This window comes from Oncorhynchus clarkii, chromosome 22 (assembly GCF_045791955.1).
Source record: "Oncorhynchus clarkii lewisi isolate Uvic-CL-2024 chromosome 22, UVic_Ocla_1.0, whole genome shotgun sequence".
Lineage (NCBI taxonomy): Eukaryota > Metazoa > Chordata > Actinopteri > Salmoniformes > Salmonidae > Oncorhynchus > Oncorhynchus clarkii.
In genome coordinates this window covers 44,576,483-44,601,384 of record NC_092168.1, presented here as the reverse complement: position 1 = coordinate 44,601,384, position 24,902 = coordinate 44,576,483, and the positions used below count along the sequence as shown (strand labels likewise).

Here is a 24,902-nt window from a genome sequence, read left to right as displayed (position 1 = left end):
TGGGATGTTTAAAGCTTGGGAAATCTTTTTGTATCCAAATCCGGCTTTAAACTTCTTCACAACAGTATCTCGGACCTGCCTGGTGTGTTCCTTGTTCTTCATGATGCTCTCTGCGCTTTTAACGGACCTCTGAGACTATCACAGTGCAGGTGCATTTATACGGAGACTTGATTACACACAGGTGGATTGTATTTATCATCATTAGTCATTTAGGTCAACATTAGATCATTCAGAGATCCTCACTGAACTTCTGGAGAGAGTTTGCTGCACTGAAAGTAAAGGGGCTGAATAATTTTGCACGCCCAATTTTTCAGTTTTTGATTTGTTAAAAAAGTTTGAAATATCCAATAAATGCCGTTCCACTTCATGATTGTGTCCCACTTGTTGTTGATTCTTCACAAAAAAATACAGTTTTATATATTTATGTTTGAAGCCTGAAATGTGGCAAAAGGTCGCAAAGTTCAAGGGGGCCGAATACTTTCGCAAGGCACTGTAGTTGGCCTAAGGAAAACCCCTCCTATAAACATGTTACTGTTATTTTGACATTATTCTCTCATGCCTATGGTTAGTGAGGTTGTTAACTAATAATGTCTGTCTTCTACCGCAGGATGTGAATCAGACTGTCCTCACAGGGCCTCTGGTCCCTCCACAGCTCAGTGTTTGAATCTTTTACCTGACAGGTGAGTAGTGCAGAGCGATTAGTGCTTTTTGAGGTCGGTTTCGGTTCGATTATTAAAAGATAATCACGGATTTCGGTTTAGATGATGTATTTTTAAACATTAAATTAACTATGCATTATGTGGGTTGAATTTTTTTGTGGGTTGAATCTTTATTTAACTAGGCAAGTCAGTTAAGAACTAATTCTTATTTACACTGACAGCCTACCGGGGAACAGTGGATTAACTGCCTTGTTCAGGGGCAGAACGACAGATTTATACCTTGTCAGCTCGGGGATTCGAACCAGCAACCTTTTGATTTACTAGCCCAACGCTCTAAAACTAACTTTTTTGACGAGTTTAAGCAAAATTCCAGGGTATCTCTACCTGAAAATATGATCTAAGTGATTGATAGTTGGTATTCAGCAGTCATACTAGTCTTATTTACTTTGAACCACAAAATAGTCGTTTTTCCCCCAGACAGCAGCTTTATAGAGAAGAGATGAAATAATAAAGTAATCAAATAAAACTAATGTAATTTAACCTACACAAGTGAAATATTTGATTAAAGTCGTGTGAATAAACTATGGTTTAATACGCATTAACGGGCAGTCACTACCATCATGGGACTTTTATTAATTATTTTATTCTGTGTTACAGAATTCAATTTTGGGGTGGCAGGTAGCCAAGTGGTTAGTGAACCTTTTGTGGGATACACATAAGGCAATTCTAGGTCTTGTGCCATATTTTGGTTAAACTATCCCCAATTCAATGGAATTGCAACCCTCTGCATGCACAGTGCATTCTTCCATCACATGTTCAACTGATTCTCAAGATCTTGCACACTAATGAGTATCGGGTGTAAGGTAAGACCCAAGTGCAGACCGTGTTGAAGTAACAATGTTTATTGCAACAACAGGAGCAGGCAAACGACAAGTCAAGTCAGGCAGGGGTCAATAATCCAGAGTAGTGGGGCCAAGGTACAGGACGGCAGGCAGGCCCAGGGTCAGGTCAGGCAGAGGTTGGAAATCCAGAGTAGTGGGGCCAAGGTACAGGATGGCAGGCAGGCCCAGGGTCAGGTCAGGCAGAGGTCGGAAATCCAGAGTAGGGGCAAAGGCACAGGATGGCAGACAGGGTTCAAAGTCAGAACAGGCAAGGTTCAAAACCAGGAGGACAAGAAGAAGAGAGACTGGGGAAAAGCAGGAGCTGAGACAAACCGCTGGTTGGCTTGAACAAACAAGACGAACTGGCACAGACAGACAGAAACATAGGCAGGAGATAAGTGGGGAAGATGGGCGACACCTGGGGGGGAGGGGGGTCAAACAAGGACAGGTGAAACAGATCAGGGTGTGACAGTAGTACACCCCCCCCCCCCCCCACCCCCCACACACACCTAGGGACGCCACCTGGCTGACCGGCGTGTCGGTGTTGGAATTCAGAGATGAGGCCTGGGTCCAGGATGTCCCTAGCGGAGACCCAGCAGCTCTCCTCCGGGCCATAACCCTCTCAGTCAACCAGGTACTGGAATCCCCTGCCCCGACGTCTCACCCTGTATGCCTGTTGGACGTCGATGAGACGGGGGAGAGGGGTGGGCCTGGAAACAGGAGACAAAGGGCTGTGAGACATGGGTTTACATCTAGACACATGAAAAGTAGGAAGTATAATGAGGGTACGGGGCAACAGAGGACAAACAGCAGAGGGGATATTGATTTTGGAGCAGGGAGGGAAATGTCTCGGCTTCTGGGGGTGTAGCCGCGGGGCTATAGTGGCGTGCCAGCGTATCCGGCTTAACCTCCTTGGGTACCGGTCAGTGTTCTGGAAGCGAAATCTCACAATCTCCAAGCCCCCAGGAAGATGTCCCGGGGCAGGCAGAGAGGATTTCAGGCAATGGGCGTGGCAGAACGGGCTCCAGCCCACGATGGCATCAGTAGACCAGTTAATCGATGGATTGTGTCGCTGGAGCCAAGAGAATCCCAATACCACAAGAACCTGCGGAGACTCAATTAGCAGGAATTGGATCGTCTTGCTGTGGTTCACCGACACTCATAAGTTGATTGGAGCGGTACGGTGGGTGACCCGGCCTATAGAACGCCCGTCTAGCACTCTAACATCAATGGGAATGGAGAGGGGTTGAGTGGGGATGCCCAGCTCGGACGCCAGGGTAACGTACATAAGACTCATATCGGCTCCCGAGTCGATGAGTATCTGGAGAGACTTGGACTGGTCACCCCACAGCAGGGTGGCATGGAGAGGGGGGGGGGGGCGAGTAGGGGGAGAAGCAACATTATCCTTAAGAAACACCAGAGTACTCATTCCTACCAATGAGCTAGGTTTCTTGAAGGGACAGGTAGACACATAATGACCGGCAGTACCGCAATACAGACACCTCTGGGTGTAAAGTCTGCATCGTTCAGCTGGAGACAGCCTAGCCCTGTCGAGCTGCATCGGCTCGGGAAAAGGCAAATCGACAGTCTTCGGAGGCTCTTGGAGGAACTCGGGTAAACCTGGATTCCCTCGAGGACGAAGACGCCAGGGACTACCGGAGTTCATCAGATGCACGGTGGGATCCTTGAGTGAGCAATTGGAACCGCAATCAGACCTCTTCTCCCTCCTACGTTCTCAGAGTCTGATGTTCAAGAGGTGGACATTGAGGAGGTCCAGGGAGAAGACATGGAAGCCTGAGAGGAAGACAATCAAAGCTTTAGTTTCTAGACTATCATTTTACAGATGCAATGGATCGTTGGGGATCATTCAATATTCCCTTTCTTTTGTTGTTCAGTGAAATCATCCCATGTGAAGAGTCAACTCATTTATTTAAAGTTAAATTTGTAACTAAATGTTTTTTTATTTTATTTCTATTGGAAGGATTTAATTATTTGTAATTATGTCTCCTTATGATAAGGTAAAAGGTTTATGTTTCTGTCTCCATATGATATGGTAAATATATCCAATGCAAAAAAACATCTACATTTAAATGGTATTAATATGACTTTGCATATATTTCCGCTAATTCCCACGGAAAGTTTCCACCTCTGAATATTACCCAAAATGTGCAACCCTGGTCATTGTAGTTAATTGACACGTTTTATGCACAATACTACGTAGAATATTGGCATGTTGGAAACTACAACTCCTTACTACATTGCACAGTTCAGTCTGGATCTAATGTATCTTTAGATAAGCGGTGCGATGGTGCATTGAGCTCACAAAAAAAGAAGAAGAAATGGAATTCCAATTAATTGAACCAACATCATCTGACTCTGTCTGTCTTTACTACTGTATGTGCATGTTGTGTTCAGTGCTTGACTTGGACTGAAATAGGTGCCGGTACTGTTTACATTTAGGTGCAGGAGATCCACAATACTTTTGAGATAATACTCTACAAGAGGAACAGGAGCTCAAGCAGTAGAACATTTCAGGTACTGGTACTCGGCTCCGGTGAGCTCCTGCCCAAGTCAAGCACTGGTTGTGTTAAAATATCCCTCTTGTCTACAGATCCAATCAGCAGAGCCTGCCAGACCATGGCTAAGTGTGTGTAGGCTGTGACCGAAGGAGCCCAAGCTATAGAGGAGCCATCCATATGCTTAAGATCTGTTTTCCAGGTCATTCCTCTCTACATGTACAAGCTGTCTATCCAACTCACACAGACAGAAATAACTCTTAGGCCTACATACATCCATAGAAATGTTATTATATGCAGCACAGTGTCATTGTAATTAGATTGCAGCCTGTTCAACTGTCACTCAACGTCAATAAAACAAAGGAGATGATTGTGGACTTCAGGAAACAGCAGTGGGAGCAGCACCCTATCCACACAGCAGTGGAGAAGGTGGAAAGTTGACATTTTCTCGGCGTACACAACACAGACAAACTGAATTGATCCACCCACACAGAGAATGTGGTGAAGAATGCTCAACAGCGCCTCTTCAGCCTCCTTTTGGCTTGTTTCCAAAAAACCCTGACAAACTTTTACAGATGCACAATCGAGAACATCCTGTCGGGCTGTATCCAAGTCTGGTATGGCAACTGCACCGCCCTCAACTGCAAGGCTCTCCAGAGGATGGTGCGGTCTGCACAACGCATCACTGGGGGCAAACTACCTGCCCTCCCTGACACCTACAGCACCCGATGTCACAGGAAGGCCAAAAAGATAATCAAGGACAACAATAACCCAAGCCACTGCCTGTTCACACCGCTATCATCCAGAAGGTGAGGTCAATACAGGTGCATCAAAGCTGGGACAGAGAGATAGAAGCTGTTTTTCAATCTCAAGGCCATCAGACTGCTAAACAGCCACCACTAACTCAGAGGCTGCTGCCAACATTGAGACCCAATCACTAGTCACTTTAAATAATTCCACTTTATTAGTGTTTACATATCTTACAGTACTCATATCACATGTATATACCGTATTTTATACCATCTATTGCACCTTGCCTATGCCGCTCGGCCATCGCTCATCCATATATTTATATGTACATATTCTCATTCACCACTTTAAGATTGTGTGTATTAGGTAGTTGTTGGGGAATTGTTAAATTACTTGTTAGATATTACTGCACTGTCGGAACTAGAAGCACAAGCATTTCGCTACACTCGCATTAACATCTGCTAACCATGTGTATGTGACCAATAAAACTGGATTTGATTTAGAAATAACCTACACATCTACAGAAATATATTAAAGTAACTGTCCAGTGTTTCCAGATTTCTATAAAATAGGACTGATTGTCAGGATTTGGCCAGGGTTGTTCCGGTTTTTGGTCACTAGATGCCCCCATTGTGCTTTTTGACCTTTTGTTTTCCCTTGATCCCCATTATTATTTGCACCTGTGCCTCGTTTCCCCTGATTGTATTTAAACCCTTAGTTTTCCTCAGTTCTTTGCTCTGTGTTTGTATGTTAGCACCCAGCCCTAGTATTCTGTGAACTCTTGTTGATCCCGGTGGACTCTCTTGTGGAATTCTGTTTTTGTTCTTGTTTATTTATTTTTGAGTATCTTTTGAGGCTTTTTATGCTATTCCTACCACCTTGTGGATTTACCTTTTTGTCTTGGAGGATTACCTTTGTTCTTGTGGAATTCCTTTTGAGGTTGTGAAGTTACATGTTTTCCTGAAGGACTTTTTACTTCATTAAATACACCGTCTCAAGTACTGCTGTGTCTGCCTCATCTTCTGGGTTCTGCCGACTATTCGTGGCTCAGTAGGTTAAGTGACTGTTTCTCACTCCGGAGACCCGGGTTCGTAACCGGGTCTTGACAGAAACACAGAGCCAAAGATGAACCCAGAGGCAGCCAGTTCCCAGGACCTTGTTGCCATGCTGTCCCACCACCAGGAGACTGTCCAACGCCACAAAGCCGCCCTGGTTCAGCAAGAGGCCTTAATAGCTAGACATTCTCATCTTCTGTCGGAGATGCTGACTTCCATAAAGCAGATATCTGATCGACTTACCCCGGCAACAGTTCCTGTCCCAGTACCTCAGATTCACGTACCCATGGCAGTTAACCCCCTGGCTGAACCTCGTCTTCCACCTCCCCAACGGTTCTCAGGTGATCCAAGTGCTTGTAAAGGGTTTCTCACCCAATGTTCTCTCTCCTTCGAGCTGCAACCCTCTTCGTTCCCCACCGACCGGTCTAAGATCGCATATATCATCACCCTGCTGTCGGAAAAAGCCCTGGCCTGGGCTACTGCTGTGTGTGATGCCCATAATTCCTGCTGTGCCAGCTACTCTGCCTTTGCTGAGGAATTCAAACGAGTGTTTCAAGGCCCAAGCAGTGGTCCTGACTCAGCCAAACAGCTCCTGACTCTCCACCAAGGTCGGCGCAGCGTGACGGACTATGCCATCCAGTTCCGCACGGTAGCAGCAGCGAGTGGCTTGAACAACGAGGCGCTCACGGTGTGCTTTCTGAAAGGCCTTTCCGACACTATCCAAGATGAACTGGCCACTCGGGAACCACCGGACAATCTCGAGTCCCTGATCAAGTTGGCCTCACGCATTGACCAGCGTCTGAGAGAGAGAGAGAACTCAACCGTAGACCTCTAGCTCCTATCAGTCCCAGCTCCGAGTCCCCACCTTTATCCTCGCTGGCTCCACCGGAACCCATGCAGATTGGACGTATCTCCCAGGCTGAGAGAGACCGCCGGATGAGGGAGCGACGCTGTCTATATTGCGGCAAACCGGGCCATTTCCGTTCCACGTGTCCCGGGCTCCAGGGAAACGCTCTGTCCCGTACAGACCGGGGGGAACTGTAACGGGAAACATAACCTCCTCCCATCCGTCCAACTCCCGTCTGCTCATTCCAGTCACCCTTTCCTGGGACAACCACAAGCTTCACCTTCAAGCCTTGGTAGACTCTGGAGCCGCAGGTAGCTTCATGGATGGTGTCTGGGCGAAGGAGAATGGCGTTTCCTCTGAACCTCTAAGTGACCCCATGAGGGTTACTACATTGGATGGAAGCCCTTTGGGATCTGGACTTGTCACTCATGTCACTACCTCCTTGCGACTTTCAGTTTCACAACACCAGGAATTGACGAACTTTCATTTGATCTCCTGTTCCGAGTTCCCTCTCGTCCTTGGATACCCCTGGCTTCACAGCCATAACCCTCACATCGACTGGTCTGTGGGCACTATCAAGCAGTGGGGTCCTACGTGCCAAGCTACTTGTATTTTCTCGAATTCCCCGACTTCTACTCCCGAGTCTTTAGAATCCATCGACCTGACCCGAGTTCCTGAGTGTTACCATGACCTCAAACTGGTATTTAGCAAACAGAGGGCCACCATGCTACCACCCCATAGACCTTATGATTGCCCCATCGAACTGTTTCCGGGCACTTGCCCCCCCAGGGGTCGGATCTTTTCCCTATCTCCACCCGAACGAGTAGCTATGGATACCTACATCAAGGACGCTCTGGAAGCAGGCCTCATGCGTCCATCCACCTCCCCGGCGGGAGCAGGGTTTTTCTTTGTGGCCAAGAAAGACGGTGGATTACGTCCTTGCATCGACTACCGGGGACTCAATGCCATAACCGTCCGTAACCGTTACCCGCTACCCCTTATGGCCACAGCCTTCGAGCTGCTCCAGGAAGCAGTTGTTTTCACTAAGCTTGACCTGCGGAACGCATACCATCTTGTGCGGATCAGACCTGGTGACGAGTGGAAGACCGCTTTCAACACGCCTACTGGTCACTATGAATACTTGGTGATGCCCTTCGGCCTGACCAACGCCCCAGCGGTGTTCCAAGCGCTCATAAACGATGTGCTTAGGGATATGCTTAACATATTTGTGTTCGTTTACTTGGATGACATCCTCATCTTTTCGAGCTCTCTTCAAGAACACACAAAGCATGTCAGACAAGTACTCAAACGCCTCCTAGACAGCCATCTGTACGTTAAGCCGGAAAAATGTGAATTCCATTCATCCCGAGTACAATTCCTGGGATTCGTAGTGGAACCCGGTCGAGTCCAAATGGACCCCAGGAAGGTAGGGGCGGTAGCGGATTGGCCCACCCCCAAATCCGTTAAGGAAGTTCAGCGTTTCCTGGGCTTCACAAACTTTTACCGCAAGTTCATCAAGAACTTCAGCTTGGTGGCAGCCCCTCTCTCAGCTTTAACCAAGGGTGGCAATGCAAGGTTTTTGTGGGGAAGAGAAGCTGAGACGGCCTTCCAAGGACTCAAGCAGCGCGTCCTCTCTGCTCCCATCCTGATACTACCGACTACGGATGAACCGTTTGTGGTGGAGGTAGACGCCTCAGAGGTTGGTGTTGGAGCTGTCCTGTCTCAGAGGGGTGAAGACAAGAAGCTTCATCCGTGCGCTTTCTTCTCACACCGGCTTACCCCGGCTGAGAGGAACTACGATGTGGGGGATCGTGAACTCCTAGCGGTTAAGATGGCATTGAAGGAATGGAGACACTGGCTCGAGGGGGCTTCTCACCCGTTTCAAGTGCTTACGGACCACAAAAATCTGGAGTATATCCAGCAGGCGAAGCGGTTGAACTCTAGACAAGCTAGATGGTCTCTTTTCTTCAATCGATTCCAGTTTATCCTCACCTATCGGCCCGGGTCGAAGAATCTCAAACCGGATGCCCTGTCCCGAGTCTACGCTCCTGCCATTCGAGATGACACGGACATGCCTGTCCTTCCTGCTGCTAAGATCGTGGCTCCGATCTCGTGGAAAGTTGAGGATACCGTGAGACGAGCTCAAGCTATCGAACCGGACCCGAAAGGAGGCCCTGCCAATCGGTTGTTTGTCCCCAAGGCAGTGAGGACTCAGGTCCTTCTGTGGGGGCACTCCTCTCGCCTCACCTGTCACCCGGGCGTAGGTCGCACCTTGGAGTTCATCCAGCGTAAGTTCTGGTGGCCTACCATAAGAGAAGACGTTGCCACTTTCGTCAATGCCTGCCCTGTGTGCTGCCAGGGCAAATCTTCTCACCTCTGCCCTCAAGGACTCCTTCACCCTTTACCTGTTCCCCACAGACCCTGGTCCCATATCTCGTTGGACTTTATTACTGGCCTTCCTCCATCCCATGGCAATACTACTATCCTAGTCATAATCGACAGGTTTTCTAAGGCGGCCAGGTTCGTCCCTCTGACTAAGTTACCTTCTGCCAAGGAAACTGCTGAGCTGGTAATTAATCATGTGTTCCGAGTCTTCGGCATTCCTCAAGATATGGTTTCTGACAGAGGTCCCCAGTTCGCCTCAAGGTTTTGGAAGGCCTTCTGCCAACTCATGGGGGCTTCTGCCAGTCTATCTTCAGGGTACCATCCGGAGTCCAACGGTCAAACAGAGAGGATGAATCCAGAGCTGGAAACCACCCTCCGATGTATGACTCGTAACAACCCGTCCACATGGTCGTCCTTCATTGTTTGGGCCGAATACGCGCACAACACCTTGCGCTCCTCCTCCACTGGTATGTCCCCGCACGAGTGTCAGTTTGGCTATGCCCCTCCATTGTTCCCGGACCAGGAGGCAGAAGTCAGAGTGCCTTCAGCCTTGAAGTTCGTCAGACGCTGTCGGCTTATGTGGAGGAAGACCCGTCTTAATCTTATGCGTTCCTCACTGAGGTACCAACAACAAGCCAACAGACGTCGCCGTCCCGGACCTACCCTGCGCCCCGGCCAGAGAGTCTGGCTCTCCACAAGAGACTTACCACTACGGGTGGAGTCTCGCAAGCTGTCCCAAAAATACATTGGTCCCTTTAAGGTTGCCAGGAGAGTTAACCCAGTTTCTTATCGCCTACACTTACCCAGATCCCTTAAGATTAATCCCACGTTTCACATTTCCTTATTAAAACCTGTTGTTTTTTCTCCCCTTGTCCCGGCAGACAGACCTCCCCCTCCGCCTCGTGTCATTGGAGGCCAGCCGGCTTATACCGTCCATCGGATACTGGATTCCCGCCGGGTGCAGCGGTCCTGGCAGTATCTGGTGGACTGGGAAGGCTACGGTCCCGAGGAGCGCTCCTGGGTTCCTGCCAAAGACATACTGGACCCTGACCTCATTCGTCGGTTCAGGGCCCTCCACCCCGAGAGAGCTGGTAGGAACGTCAGGAGCCGTTCCTAGGGGGGGGATTCTGTCAGGATTTGGCCAGGGTTGTTCCGGTTTTTGGTCACTAGATGCCCCCATTGTGCTTTTTGACCTTTTGTTTTCCCTTGATCCCCATTATTATTTGCACCTGTGCCTCGTTTCCCCTGATTGTATTTAAACCCTTAGTTTTCCTCAGTTCTTTGCTCTGTGTTTGTATGTTAGCACCCAGCCCTAGTATTCTGTGAACTCTTGTTGATCCCGGTGGACTCTCTTGTGGAATTCTGTTTTTGTTCTTGTTTATTTATTTTTGAGTATCTTTTGAGGCTTTTTATGCTATTCCTACCACCTTGTGGATTTACCTTTTTGTCTTGGAGGATTACCTTTGTTCTTGTGGAATTCCTTTTGAGGTTGTGAAGTTACATGTTTTCCTGAAGGACTTTTTACTTCACTTTTTACTTCATTAAATACACCGTCTCAAGTACTGCTGTGTCTGCCTCATCTTCTGGGTTCTGCCGACTATTCGTGGCTCAGTAGGTTAAGTGACTGTTTCTCACTCCGGAGACCCGGGTTCGTAACCGGGTCCTGACACTGATAATTCAATTCAAATACAATTGTATTGGTCACATACACATGGTTAACAGATGTTATTGGTCACATACACATGGTTAGCAGATGTTATTGGTCACATACACATGGTTAGCAGATGTTATTGGTCACATACACATGGTTAGCAGATGTTATTGGTCACATACACATGGTTAGCAGATGTTATTGGTCACATACACATGGTTAGCAGATGTTATTGGTCACATACACATGGTTAGCAGATGTTATTGATCACATACACATGGTTAGCAGATGTTATTGGTCACATACACATGGTTAGCAGATGTTATTGGTCACATACACATGGTTAGCAGATGTTATTGGTCACATACACATGGTTAGCAGATGTTATTGGTCACATACACATGGTTAGCAGATGTTATTGGTCACATACACATGGTTAGCAGATGTTATTGGTCACATACACATGGCTAGCAGATGTTATTGGTCACATACACATGGTTAGCAGATGTTATTGGTCACATACACATGGTTAGCAGATGTTATTGGTCACATACACATGGTTAGCAGATGTTATTGGTCACATACACATGGTTAGCAGATGTTAATGTGAGTGTAGTGAAATGCTTATGCTTCTAGATCTGACTGCAGCAGTATCTAACAGGTAATATCTAACAATTCCACAACAAAACCTAATATCTAACAAATTCCACAACAATACCTAATATCTAACAAATTCCACAACAAAACCTAATACACACAATCTGTGTAAATGAATGGGATGAGAATACATTTGAAGTCGGAAGTTTACATACACCTCAGCCAAATACATTTAAACTCAGTTTCACAATTCCTGACATTGAATCCCTGTTTTAGGTCAGTTAGGATCACCACTTTATTTTAAGAATGTGAAATGTTAGAATAATAGTAGTGAGTGATTTATTTCAGCTTTAATTTTACAAGTTAACATGCACTCAATTAGTATTTGGTAGCATTGCATTTAAATGATTTAACTTGGGTTAAACGTTTCGGGGAGGCTTCGACAAGCTTCCCACAATAAGTTGGGTGAATTTTGGCCCATTCCTCCTGACAGAGCTGGTGTAACTGAGTCAGGTTTGTAGGCCTCCTTGCTCGCACACGCTTTTTTCAGTTCTGCCCACAAATGTTCCATAGGATTGAGGTCAGGGCTTTGTGATGGCCACTCCCATACCTTGACTTTGTTGTCCTTAAGCCATTTTGCCACAACTTTGGAAGTATGCTTGGGGTCATTGTTCATTTGGAAGACACATTTGCGACCAAGTTTTAATTTCTGACTTATGTCTTCAGATGTTACTTCAATAGATCCACACAATTTAACTTCCTCATAATGTCACAAGACGCAGGTCTCCTAATTGTCCCTAGAATTTCTAAACAAACAGCTGGAGGCAGGGCTTTCTCCTATAGAGCTCAATTTTTATGGAACGGTCTGCCTACCCATGTCAGAGACGTAAACTCGGTCTCAACCTTTAAGTCTTTACTGAAGACTCATCTCTTCAGTGGGTCATAGGATTGAGTGTAGTCTGGCCCAGGAGTGGGAAGGTGAACGGAAAGGCTCTGGAGCAACGAACCGCCCTTGCTGTCTCTGCCTGGCCGGTTCCCCTCTTTCCACTGGGATTCTCTGCCTCTAACCCTATTACAGGGGCTGAGTCACTGGCTTACTGGGGCTCTCTCATACCGTCCCTGGGAGGGGTGCGTCACCTGAGTGGGTTGAGACACTGATGTGGTCGTCCTGTCTGGGTTGCCCCCCCCCCTTGGGTTGTGCCGTGGCGGAGATCTTTGTGGGCTATACTCAGCCATGTCTCAGGATGGTAAGTTGGTGGTTGAAGATATCCCTCTAGTGGTGTGGGGGCTGTGCTTTGGCAAAGTGGGTGGGGTTCTATCCTTCCTGTTTGGCCCTGTCCGGGGGTGTCCTCGGATGGGGCCACAGTGTCTCCTGACCCCTCCTGTCTCAGCCTCCAGTATTTATGCTGCAGTAGTTTATGTGTCGGGGGGCTAGGGTCAGTTTGTTCTATCTGGAGTACTTCTCCTGTCCTATTTGGTGTCCTGTGTGAATTTAAGTGTGCTCTCTCTAATTCTCTCTTTCTTTCTCTCTCTCGGAGGACCTGAGCCCTAGGACCATGCCTCAGGACTACCTGACATGATGACTCCTTGCTGTCCCCAGTCCACCTGGCCGTGCTGCTGCTCCAGTTTCAACTGTTCTGCCTTATTATTATTGGACCCTGCTGGTCATTTATGAACATTTGAACATCTTGGCCATGTTCTGTTATAATCTCCACCCGGCACAGCCAGAAGAGGATTGGCCACCCCACATAGCCTGGTTCCTCTCTAGGTTTCTTCCTAGGTTTTGGCCTTTCTAGGGAGTTTTTCCTAGCCACCGTGCTTCTACACCTGCATTGCTTGCTGTTTGGGGTTTTAGGCTGGGTTTCTGTACAGCACTTTGAGATATCAGCTGATGTACGAAGGGCTATATAAATACATTTGATTTGATTTGATTTGGTTTTCGGTGACAAGCCACATTTTTTCAGCCTCCTGAGGTTGAAGAGGCACTGTCGCGTCTTCTTCACTTCACTGTCTGTGTGCGTGGACCATTTCAGTTTGTCGGTCATATGTACACCGAGGAACTTAAAACTTTCCACCTTCTCCACTGCTGTCCCATCGATGTGGATAGGGGGGGGGGGGGCTCCCTTTTTTGTACCATATGAGAGTGGAATAGATTTCCTTCCAAAAAAGTGTAATTAATTACGTTAAAAAGCAGTGTTTCTGTGTTGGAATGGTGTGGGCATACCCCAACAACAGAAGGGTCTGGGCATATACCAGTCATAAAAATATCCATTAGAGTAAACCGCTGATTGGCCAGCTCATCCTCTTCAGGAGGAAAACATCCTCTATCAGGAAATAACAAGCATTTTTGAAACGGTTGGTTTGACTTGCCTAGTTAAATAAATGTTCAATAAAATTAAAATAAAATACAAGTTTGAGGTGGGTTTTTTAATGTGTTTTTAAAAATCCAATTTATGCTTTGGCCACATATGATTCAACAACATTATTTGGGTACGAGTTAACAAAATATGAACTTTTAAAAGTGAGAATTTCACTGGATAATTACTTTAATGCATTCTGTAAAGTCAATGCGATAGATACAGTACCTATCCAATCCTCACTTATAAAAAATAGCTGTTAAACATCCGTAGACACATTTATTATGCAGTAAAGTCATTCTTATAGATGCCTATTCCTCTCTCACTTTATATGCACAACTTCCTGTACGCTATATACGCACGACTTCCTGTACGCTATACGCACAACTTCCATCCCTATACAGCAGTGGTTCTCAAACCTAGCCTCAGGACCCACAGCCGTTCCATCCATTTGATCTATTCCAGAGCTAGCACACCTGATTTAACTTGTCAACTAATCATCAAGCCCCCGACTAATTGAATCAGGTGAGCTAGTTCAGAGCTACAACAACATTGTAAAGCGTCTGGGGGTCCCTTAGGAGGTTTGAGAACCAACTTCCTCATTCCTTATTGACCAAATGCAGTACAAGCACCTTTCAGTCTTCCAGCTGCATAAATAGTTTATTTCCTGTATGTATATTACAGCTGTGAATTGTGTAAAGATTGTATTTTCCCCAATGACTATTGAGAATATGCTGCTTTGTAGATAATGTACACAATAAACTATTTAAGAAATCTATTTTTCTTCAGTAGTAATAAATGGTAAATCACAACATGTTTTTAAACTTTATATAAAGCCTGTATAGAGACATTGGTCAGCACAATCTACCACAGTGGAATATCTTATGTGCCACTATTATTATAGCACAGTTTATACCAGTGATTACACATATTTGTATTACACTGTTGAAATAGGATCAAATTTACTAAATTGTAATGCCTTCATTAAATACGTGTTTATAGTCACACACCCACAAATGCATGTAGTATGGTCAAATTGAGCTGGTAACATGTGCCTTTCAAATCATTAAGGCAAGAAAGCAAAAAACAATAACTTTTAAATACTCTCATTGGGGAAAGAATACGACAAATGTGGGATGTAGGGCCTTATGAGTATAGGGCCTTAAACTGTGTTCCTATAATGTTTTAGCGTTCCAAGTGTTTAGTAGGAGATGGTCACGTGCTGCATCAACAGTGTTGCAGCCAGAGTAGAGAACCATTCATAAAGAATGTGACATAAGCCCGTTGCCAGATAGGAATTTGACATGTGTTATATAAGAGTTTCTAAACCATGTTGATATAAGCAGGGACATTTAACTTATTTCAAAGTACATAACTATAGCTACTCTACCCTTCAATCAGCATTGCCATGCATGCAGTCAACAAGACATAACATTGTATTTCTTCCCTGCTGTAGCTTATACAAAGTTGAATTTCCAATATGGTAGAGAGGTTGTTGTTGGACTGTGGACTGTTGTCATGTCCCCGCAGTGCCTGTAGTGGTGCTGTGAGGAGTCTGCTGTGGACTAATCTAAAATCCTCAGCAGCTCCCACCTGCTAATGTTTGCTGTGGATAATCTACATTTACATGCATCAGTATTTTCAATGATATTGCATTCAGATAGGAACATTATTAGTTACTTAAAATATCGAATATCGATGCACAAATAGGCGAGCTGGTTGTAATAGGCACTTCTACTCTATCAGGAGCGAATACCTTACACAGCCTATACAAATTGAAGGTAAGTGAAGCCTCGACTTCAATTTTTGGAGAGGCCGCTTATGGCGCAGGACTAGTCGGGACGACTTTGCTACTCGAGGCCCTAGGGTTACTAGGTCTGATAGGCCTTATCGTTTCATGTTAAATGTTTAACTTTTGATCGTTATCTGTATCATTCAACATATGATTATGATAGTTACGGAGTTGTTTTATTATATACATATATTCACAACGTTTCGTTATTCACCTAAATGTATTAATTTTCCTAAACAGAAAATGACCAGATGACTTGCGGGCAATATTTAGTTTAAGGCCTTTTTGAAAGAGCCTCTGTGCCTCTCCCTTTGTTGTCCTATTTGCCACAAATTAGGCGGTTTGATTGTCGTGAAATCCTAATCTTAAGTACTTTTTATATTTTAAACTATTTCCAAATACACAAAAAAATTATTGTAAATTCCCCATCATATTTCATAGAAATCTTCTATGTCTTGATGTTTCCGTTTCCTGGCTACCGCTACTCGTGTTTTTAGCGTAGCTAGCTAATGTGCTAACTAGTTAGCTACCTATCACTAGACCGTAGCAGGCTAAAATTGCCATTTTTATAAGGTCGTTTTATTGTATGATGTTAATGTATACGTTAACCACATATCTACTTGTTGTCCAATGCCTATACTCTTTTTTCGGATTATTGCAAATTTGCCAGAATGTAGCTATTTAGTTAGCAAGGGAACAACCACACAAAATCTAGGTAGCTAACGTTAACTAGCTCGGGTTTGTTAACTTTACCTAACTAGTTTATCTATGCTAGCTAACGTTAGGTAGTAAGTAGGAAAATAACCTAACTATTTGTTTTGATAACTAGTAGGTACCTAGTTATGCAAAGTTCATTGTTCTGTGTAGTTAGCTAATTATTTGCTAAACAAATACTCACTTGCACAGCTAACTCGTGATGTAAATTTGCTCAAGTCTGCACGTTTTCATGCATTTAGTTTAGCTAGTTAGCTATGCAATTCCTCCAGATTTAATCATAACGTTAGCTATAGAGCTAGCTAATAGCTATGTTTTTACGAGAGACACATTTAATTCAATGTTACGTGGATACACTACTGTATTACCCTCCGTTTGGCAAATTACATTGTGACAGTACTGTACTGTCCGTGTCCATATCCTGCATTTGCATGTAACAGAACCTCAGTCTGACGCTGCATCCCGTGCGCTTGAATTGACAGTAGCCACATGTATGGGAAAGCGTACAGTCTAAATTCTAAACCTGAGGGTGCTAAGCCAGAAATGTCCCTTACATCATTGGATCAAAAACACATTTAAGATGAAGTCATATGCCACAGAGGTGTATCTTGACATTTCCAATCTCACCCTTGATTTCTTAGAACATCTTCCTAATGTTTTAGTCATGTATGCATGTTTGTTTGAAACTTTTTTTTACACTAGTAGACTATTTTCTTTACCACATGAACACATTCTTAATTAGTTGCCTGAATTGTGCATGTTAAGTTCTTGCTAGCAAAAGTCAAACTATAGAGTCAGAGAAGCTGTAAATGCTTATTTCAATCTGTACCCTTGGTCTGTTTTTGTCTTGTTTGCATATTCAGGGCAGTCTCAGTGATTACTGTGCATAATGTAAGACTCATGGTTTTCCTTGCTTTCTCCCTCTCCCATCAGCTGATGTTCTCAAGGACCAGAGTCACGTGATGTATGAGGGCAAACACATCCACTTCTCGGAGGTGGACAATAAGCCATTGTGCTCATACAGCCCAAAGCTCTGCAAGCAGCGCAGACTCAATGGCTATGCCTTCTGTATCCGTCATGTCCTGGAGGATAAGACCGCTCCCTTCAAGCAATGTGAATATGTGGCCAAGTACAACAGCCAACGATGCACCAACCCCATCCCCAAGTCTGAGGACCGCAGGTGGGTTGGCGTTCCAGTAGAAGCTGTTCCTCGCCACAGAAGATGTCAGGTCTCTGTGATTGATTTATCTGTCATAGTTGTGAAACAGCATGTTAAAGGTGTGTTTGTTCCACAGATACTGTAACAGCCACCTCCAAGTCCTTGGCTTTATCCCCAAGAAGGAGCGGAGGAAGAAACACAATGCATTGGAGGAAATGCGCTCAACACCTCACCTGGAGTCAGTGGCTCTTAACATAACTGTGCCCTCGCTAGCTCTGAAGGCCTCCAATGGCCTGGACGAGCTGCCGCCCTCTCCACCCTGCATCCGTTTGCTACCCCTCCCAGATGGGGAGCTCCTGGACCCTTTTGCCTTCTACGAGGAGGACACTGATGGGGAAGAGGGCCCTCCTCGGAAGGGCTCCACCGTCAGGAACAAACTACACAGTCGACTGGTGCTCAGCCAGAAACTCCAGCTCCCCCATCACGACAATGCCCTCCACCAACCACTTCCGGAGCACTTTAGCCCCTCTCCTCTTACCTGTGTGCACCGCTCTTCACCCCTCCATCCTCATCTTCCCTGTCAGCAGCAGACAGGACTCCTCCAGCCCTCCACTATACCTTCGTTTGTCCTCCCTGGACAGCTGCAGACAGGACTCCTCCAGCCCTCCACTATACCTTCGTTTGTCCTCCCTGGACAGCTGCAGACAGGACTCCCCCAGCCCTCCACCATGCCCTCGTTTGTCCTCCCTGGACAGCTGCAGGGTTTATTATGTAAGCTAGCTCCACCTCAGATTCCCGCCTTTCTGCCTGTCGGACTGCCCCCCAACACAGCTCCCAGTCCGCTGCAGTCCTCCTGTCCCCCCCTCGGCAGTAAAGCTCTGTTCACTGCCACGCACTTGCCATCCAGTAGCTGGGACAGCACTCAGCGTCATTTGGTGGCCATGCGTCCGGCTGCCTTCTCACCTCCCCTTGCCTGCATGGCAAGGTTACAGCATCTGGTGCAGCTCTGCACCCAAAGACATCAGGAGCATGGAGACCTCTTCCATCATCTAGGTACCTCTCCTCCCTATTCACATGACACACTGTATTTGGCTTATTAGTTGAATGTCGTATTGGGTCTGTGTAAGATGAGATAAATAAAGATCATTTGACATTATACTGCTGAGACCAGCTGTACTAACATGTTATCTTCTTTCAGGGTTGGACTGGTCTGAAGACAGTTCAGAGGATGATGAAGTGGAGGCAGAGAGAGTTCCACCCTATCACAATGCCTGGAGACTACAGGAAGGACACCTTCGGGATGTGTAAGTTCTTACATACATAGTTATACTATCATCAAACATGGATTTGTTTTTGACTTATTTATTTATTTATTTATTCCAGCTCAGATGAAGATGCTGGCGGCTCGCGGAGAACGCGGCTGGCTCGGCTGTGCTCATACCTCCAGGAGAAATACAAGCACCTGTGCAGGCAGGAGAGGGCTACCATGCGCCAGAAGAAATACCACTATGCCTTCCGCAAAGCCCTGTTGCGCGCCGCCAGTAAAGACCCTGACTGTGCTGGCCAGTTGATTCAGAAGTTGCGCAAGGTCTCCCAGACCTCAAGGTAAACTAAATACTCAACACTGCTCAACACTCCCATTTGGGAAATTGAGCCTGACTAACCTTAATTGTCTCCTCCAATACCATGTCAATGGGAAAATGTTTTTTTTTAAATGACTTAGATTCTAAAGCTTTTCCTGGTTGTGATGTGAGTACATCCTCATTTGAGCACAGTTCCTTATTTACATTTTATTTATGCGTTTTTTAAATGTATTTCTATGTGTATTGTATAAGAGGTTCCTGCTTAACTTACATTATTCATATCATGCCGTAGTTGAGATCTCATTTCACCAGAACCATTTCAGTGTCTAGTAAATTGAGTGTCTGAATTTGCTATTGGCTAAAGAGGTAATTGTAGGACCCCTGCCACTAAATGAGATGATGAGCTATAGCTGTTTGTGGGAGAGTGCCAGTGGGGAAGAGAGGTAAGCAGGGATAGACCAGCGAATATTATTATTTTATTCTTCGTCTTAATCTTTTTAGTCCTTGTTTTTACAATTTTTAACTCAATTTTTAAGCCTTTTTTTTCTCATATTTCTATATTTATAAAAATTTGGAAGAAACCTTTCCAGTTGTTTTAGTAAAACCCTTTTTTACGTGACTGGCATTGGCCAGCCCTCTCACACTGGTAATGTGGTCAGTAATGATAGTTGTGTTGTGAAGAGCTGAGAGAGTGTTGACATGGTTGTGTCCTGAGCGTGGGCCTATCTGTCTCTCTGCTCAGTGCGCCAGGGCAGCAGGAGACGGGAATCTGCACTGGAAGCACCAAGGGCCAGGCATGTAGCAGCCGAGCTCTACCCTTCACCCGACACTGCTTCCAGCGTATCCTTTTCACCAACCTCTTACATGACACACTGGACTGTTGGGACCAAACTGTCATTATTGCAGAATATGGCTTTACACACTTGTCCTAATAGAACTTACCAGACTCAAAGTATGGCTTCTGTTTTTGAGACATGACAGTTGTCCTTTTTTCCACTGGAGTGCTTCCTTCACGGTTTTTTTCTGCAGACATTCTGTTGAATCGCTCCCAGCAGCTCTTCTCCAGTTGCACAGCCAAATTTGCAGATGGACAGCAGTGCTCCATTCCTGTGTTTGACATCACGCATCAGACACCGCTCTGTGAGGAGCATGCCAAAAAGATGGTCAGTACATTGGGAGTACCATTGTTATACATATGTATCTGCTCTATAATACTGTACTTACGGACACGTGTTTTTTTTCCTATAGGACAATTTCCTGCGTGGAGACGGTAACCGAAGAGTGCAGCACCAGCAGCAGCAGCGAAAGCCGCGTAAGAAGACCAAACCGCCTGCACTCACCAAGAAACACAAGAAGAAGAGGAGGAGAGGGCCATGGCGGCCCCAGAAGCCCATCCCACCGGCGCTGCCCCAGGGGAACCTGGGAATGCCTTCCTCCTCCAGCCTGACCATGCCCACCCAGGCCAACATCAGGTCTGTCCCAGAACCATCTGGTCTCTCATTGGGTCTGAAATGGAACCCTAGTCCCTATATAGGTTTAGGCTACTACAATGATACTAGAATTTCCCCTGTACCTATCACGAGGTTGCTACAATCTAACCTATGAATTCAAGGTTACAACGTAGGTGCACACAGGACAGAGACAAATTTGAGTAATCAAGGTGAAAGTGACACACGTTCAATACCGCCTTGCACGCTCTGCATCTAGCTGATCTAGGGTCTAGTCACTAGTCCAACAATTCTAAACATGTGTTTCTATTGGACAAATTCAGGTATGTTTATCCCCATTCTGTTTGTGAAACGTTTTTCAACAGAATCGCCAGAATGAATGCACCACTGATCACCTGCAAACACAGTTCACATTCATAGCAGCCACATACAAACTATTTGATCACTTTCCTCCTCGTTTCTACACACTCTCCTCATCTCACCTTTTCCCTTCGCTTGTGGACTGAAGAGCACAACCGTCTGTGACCAGGCGGAAAAAAAACTTTCCAAGCCAAACCTTCATACCATTAACTGATACAGCCTACATCGTTTTCACCATATTAGCTAACGTCATAGTCAAATCAAATGAAATGTTGTTTGTCACATGCGTCAAATACAACAGGTGTACAACCGTGAAATGCTTACTTTTAAAAGCCCTTAACTAAAAATGCAGTTAAGGAAATAATTACTAAATAAAATAGTAATTAAATTAAATAATAAATAATAAAATAATAAATAAAATAACAATAACTAAATAAAATAACAATAATGAGGCTATATACAGGGGGTACCGGTACCGGGTCAATGTGCAGGGGTACAGGTTAGTGAAGGTAATTGAGGTAATATGCACATGTAGGTAGGGGTAAAGTGACTATGCATAGATAATAAACAGCGAGTAGCAGCAATTTTAAAAAAAAAAGGGGAGGGGGGGGGGGGGGGTCAATGCAAATAGTCCGTGTAGCCATTTGATTAGCTGTTCAACAGCTTTATGGCTTGGGTGTAAAAGCTGTTCAGAAGGCTTTTGGTGTAGAGGTTTTTCCCCCCCTCTTGTTGCACATGTAGAAATGAGGTAAGTAGATTTAAGTTTCCCTGTATTAAGCGAACAAAATAAATAAAAAAATAGCACAATTGGTAAGGAGCCTGTAAAACATCAGCCATCTCCTTCGGCGCCATCAACATAGTTCTAGAAAACTAACGTGTTAGTTAACCCGCTACAATCATGTAGTACAGTATACAGCGAGCAGTTTAGCAATTACATCGGTGGGCCCTGGTGGCAATAAATTTAATTAAACCTTGACTTGAAAGAGTTCGTGTTGGATAGCCATGGCCAACTAGCTAACATAACATCCCTCTCTGTTTGATCTGAGTGTTTGAGTTGGCTAAACTAGCTAGCTGTGAAAGTGAAAAAAAATATGAAATATAGCTAGCTCTCTCTCGCTTCTCCTTCATTTTGAAAAATATTTTTTTTCAAAACTGTTAAACTTTCTTTCTCTTTTGTGTCAACTACTCACCACATTTTATACACTGCAGTCCTAGTTAGCTGTATCTTATGCTTTCAGTACTAAATTAATTCTCTGATCTTTTGATTGGGTGTACTTGTCAGTTCATGCTGCAAGAGATCCGATTAGACTGGAGGACATCCTCTGGAAGTTATCATAATTACTGTGTAAGGTTATGGAAGGGGATGAGAACCATTAGCCTCCTAGGTTTTGTATTGAAGTCGATGTACCCAGAGGAGGATGGAAACTAGCTGTCCTCCGGCTACACCATGATGCTACCCTAGAGGGTGTTGGGCTACTGTAAACCTTTGCAAAACAGTTTTAATAAATGATTTGGTGACGTGATTATATTTATTATAGTTTCATCTAAAAAGGATAACTTTTGAACATTTTAACTTTAAATTTTTCTGAAGGATGGTCCTCCCCTTCCTCTGAGGAGCCTCCGCTGCTATGAACATATTGTTCCAGACACTAGGAGTGTGTGTTGTGCATGAACAGTCCTTATGTACTTGCTGAATTTTTTTCTCCCTTGATGGCAGGAGTCCCTCGACGCCTGAACTGAGCACCGATGAACTTCCCGATGACATCACCAATGACATGTCAGACATTCCAAACGACCTCGAGCTGAACCAGGAGGATTTCTCGGACGTGTTACCCAGGCTCCCCGATGACCTTCAGGACTTTGACTTGTTTGAAGGTACTTTTTTTTCCTTTTTTGCTCATTGTTGTCATGGATTTCACCACTCTACTTTCCAAAAAGGGGTCATTTTAGCTTGTGTGTGTGTGACATCAGCTATTTTTATCTTTACAAAAAATGGTTTTATTTGAACAGGTTTGTCTGAATATTATTGAATAAGCTGAAGGCTCAAGTATTTACTCAAACATTTCTTCCTGCTCTCTGAGAAAGGGGGATGGTTGGTAGATTCCTACGGTGTGGGTAAGAGATATTGTGTATATCCTCAGGTAAGAATGGGGAGCTGCTTCCCACCACAGAGGAGGCAGAGGAGCTGGTGAGAGCACTACAGGCTGGGCTGATGGGCTCCTACCCAGACTCCCTGGTGTGCCTGACCTCCATGGCGGAGATGGCGCAGGCAGATGGCGTGGACCACCGGGCCATGGCAGCAGTGTTCCCTGGGCCAGGGGTCCAGCCGGGGGGGATGGGGGACCTGCTTAACGGCCGCATCCCCGTAGAGAACTTCTCCAATCTGGAGCTGGAGGACAACCTGCTGCACTCTGCTGGTGGCCACTTCTCCCCCTCGGTGTCTCCTCAGCAGCCCCCTGCCCAAGGCCAGACTCCTCCCTCGGGACCCAGCCTCACCTCCTCCACCCGCACAGTCCCCCGGACACACCCGCCCCACATCTTGGCCAAGCCGGAGGCGCCCACATCGTCTCCTCAGGGCAACCATTACTGCAGCGAGCATGTACCATCCCCCTACAACGACCACATGTCCTCTCCCCACTCCACCTCCTTTCAGACTGACTCTCCTCTCCTGCTGGAGGTACCAAGTACCCCACGCTCCTCTTGGAACAACCTCCCCCTGGCCCTCACTGACCCCACACAGTTCGGCAACCTCATCAGACCAGAGGGCCACCTCGTATCCACCTCTCTGTCCACTCCCCCCTCCTCCCACTCTGTGACCCTACAGCCAATGGCTGCCCTCTCAGCGTTGCCCCAGAGCGGCTTGACGGGCTTGACTGCGCTCCCCGCCCCCTCGCCACCACACGACCTCTTGATTTCCACCCTTCCCAAGCAGCAGCTCCCTCAGTTCAGTGCTGCCTTCGGCCACCAACTGGCCTCTCACAGTGGCATCCCCAAGGACGTGCAGCCCAGTCACAGCTCCACAGCGCCCCCCACTGGCTTCTCCATAGCTAGTGCCACCGCTGCAAGTGCCAACAGTGCAACGCCCCCCTTTCCACACAGTAACTAGAGCAAGCCGTGCACAGTACAATGGCTGTAGGTCAAACCGTGGACTCTAGAAACGTATTCACCCAGTGTCCATTCATTTCCCTTCTGCTTCAAGTGTGCAATGTGGTAACGGACCTAACGCTTCACTATTCTACTGGAATTTGCACAACCTCAGATATTCCTTAACCGTGTAACGATTTGGTGGTAATCTAGCCAGTTGGCCACCTGAAAGGGTCCAGTGGTTTGATGTAAACGCAGCTCCAGAGTTTCGCCAGCAGGGGGCAGAGTGTGTGTGTGTGTGTGTGTGTGTGTGTGTGTGTGTGTGTGGAGGGAGGGAGGTGGTTCAGTAGAAACATCAAATGTTATTTGTCACATGCTTGGTAAACAACAGGTGTAGACTAACAGTGAAATGCTTACTTACGAGTTCCTTTTCCAACAATGCGGAGTTCAAGATACAATAGAAATAGTGACACGAGGAATAGATGGATTGATGTGGGGGAACATTGAAGGATGGACTTTAGGAGAGATTATTTATATCATAGTGAAAACGACAGTGCTAGAGAATACGGAGACAAAGCGTCAATCAATGGTCAATTAAAAAAATACAATAATAATATTGCCAGTTTAGTCGTGTCTGATATCCATCAACAACACTCCCATGCGTATTATTTGGACAGTGAAGCTAAAACTTTTAATTTGGCTCTATACTCCAGCATTTTGGATTTGAGATTAAATTAGAAACAAAAGCACTTTATGTATCTAGACTCCGATTTGAATGTGTCATAGGTATTTGGACTAATTCACTTTGTGTATTAAAGTAGTCAAGTTTAGTATTTGGTCCCAGTTTCCTAGCACACATCAAGCTTGTGACTCTACAAACTTGTTGGCTGCATTTGAGTTTGTTTTGTTGATGCTTCAGATTATGTTGTGCCCCCATAGAAATGAAAAGTAAATCTTGTATAGTCACTTACATATAAAAATAAATAAATAGAATGTTTATAATAATGTGGATGCTACCATGATTATGAATAATCATGGTAGTCGTGAGGTGAGAAAGTTCGAGG

General features: G+C 45.6%; 1 protein-coding gene and 1 long non-coding RNA gene across 3 annotated transcripts; one reads left to right on the top strand and one right to left on the bottom strand.

Moving 5' to 3' along the window:
* Positions 1-1,399: 1,399 nt before the first annotated feature.
* Positions 1,400-16,627, bottom strand: LOC139380959 (uncharacterized). The gene is made up of 4 exons (XR_011628488.1): positions 16,389-16,627; positions 2,976-3,334; positions 2,050-2,250; positions 1,400-1,845 (listed from the first exon to the last, which is right to left on the bottom strand). It is a non-coding gene; the product is annotated as an uncharacterized lncRNA (long non-coding RNA).
* LOC139380958 (INO80 complex subunit D-like) lies at positions 15,257-24,811 on the top strand. Of its 2 annotated transcripts, none has more exons than XM_071124160.1 (11): positions 15,257-15,479; positions 17,138-17,384; positions 17,500-18,416; positions 18,562-18,667; positions 18,747-18,968; positions 19,689-19,786; positions 19,976-20,109; positions 20,195-20,418; positions 22,472-22,629; positions 22,896-24,138; positions 24,169-24,811. In XM_071124160.1, the coding sequence occupies exons 2-10, from the start codon at positions 17,167-17,169 to the stop codon at positions 23,858-23,860; spliced, it is 3,042 nt and encodes a 1,013-aa protein (XP_070980261.1). In that variant the 5' UTR covers positions 15,257-15,479; positions 17,138-17,166; the 3' UTR covers positions 23,861-24,138; positions 24,169-24,811. The 2 variants fall into 2 exon arrangements, with proteins under 2 accessions (XP_070980261.1, XP_070980262.1); XM_071124161.1 differs by lacking the exon at positions 15,257-15,479 and adding an exon at positions 16,176-16,205.
* The last annotated feature ends 91 nt before the right edge of the window (positions 24,812-24,902 follow it).

Bases quoted from the DNA above. Each gene is read 5' to 3' on its own strand.
- LOC139380958 (XM_071124160.1), top strand. From the start codon at position 17,167: ATGTATGAGGGCAAACACATCCACTTCTCGGAGGTGGACAATAAGCCA. The intron at 18,668-18,746 runs GTAAGTTCTTAC...TATTTATTCCAG, and splicing joins GAAGGACACCTTCGGGATGT to CTCAGATGAAGATGCTGGCG. The intron at 18,969-19,688 runs GTAAACTAAATA...CTCTCTGCTCAG, and splicing joins AAGGTCTCCCAGACCTCAAG to TGCGCCAGGGCAGCAGGAGA.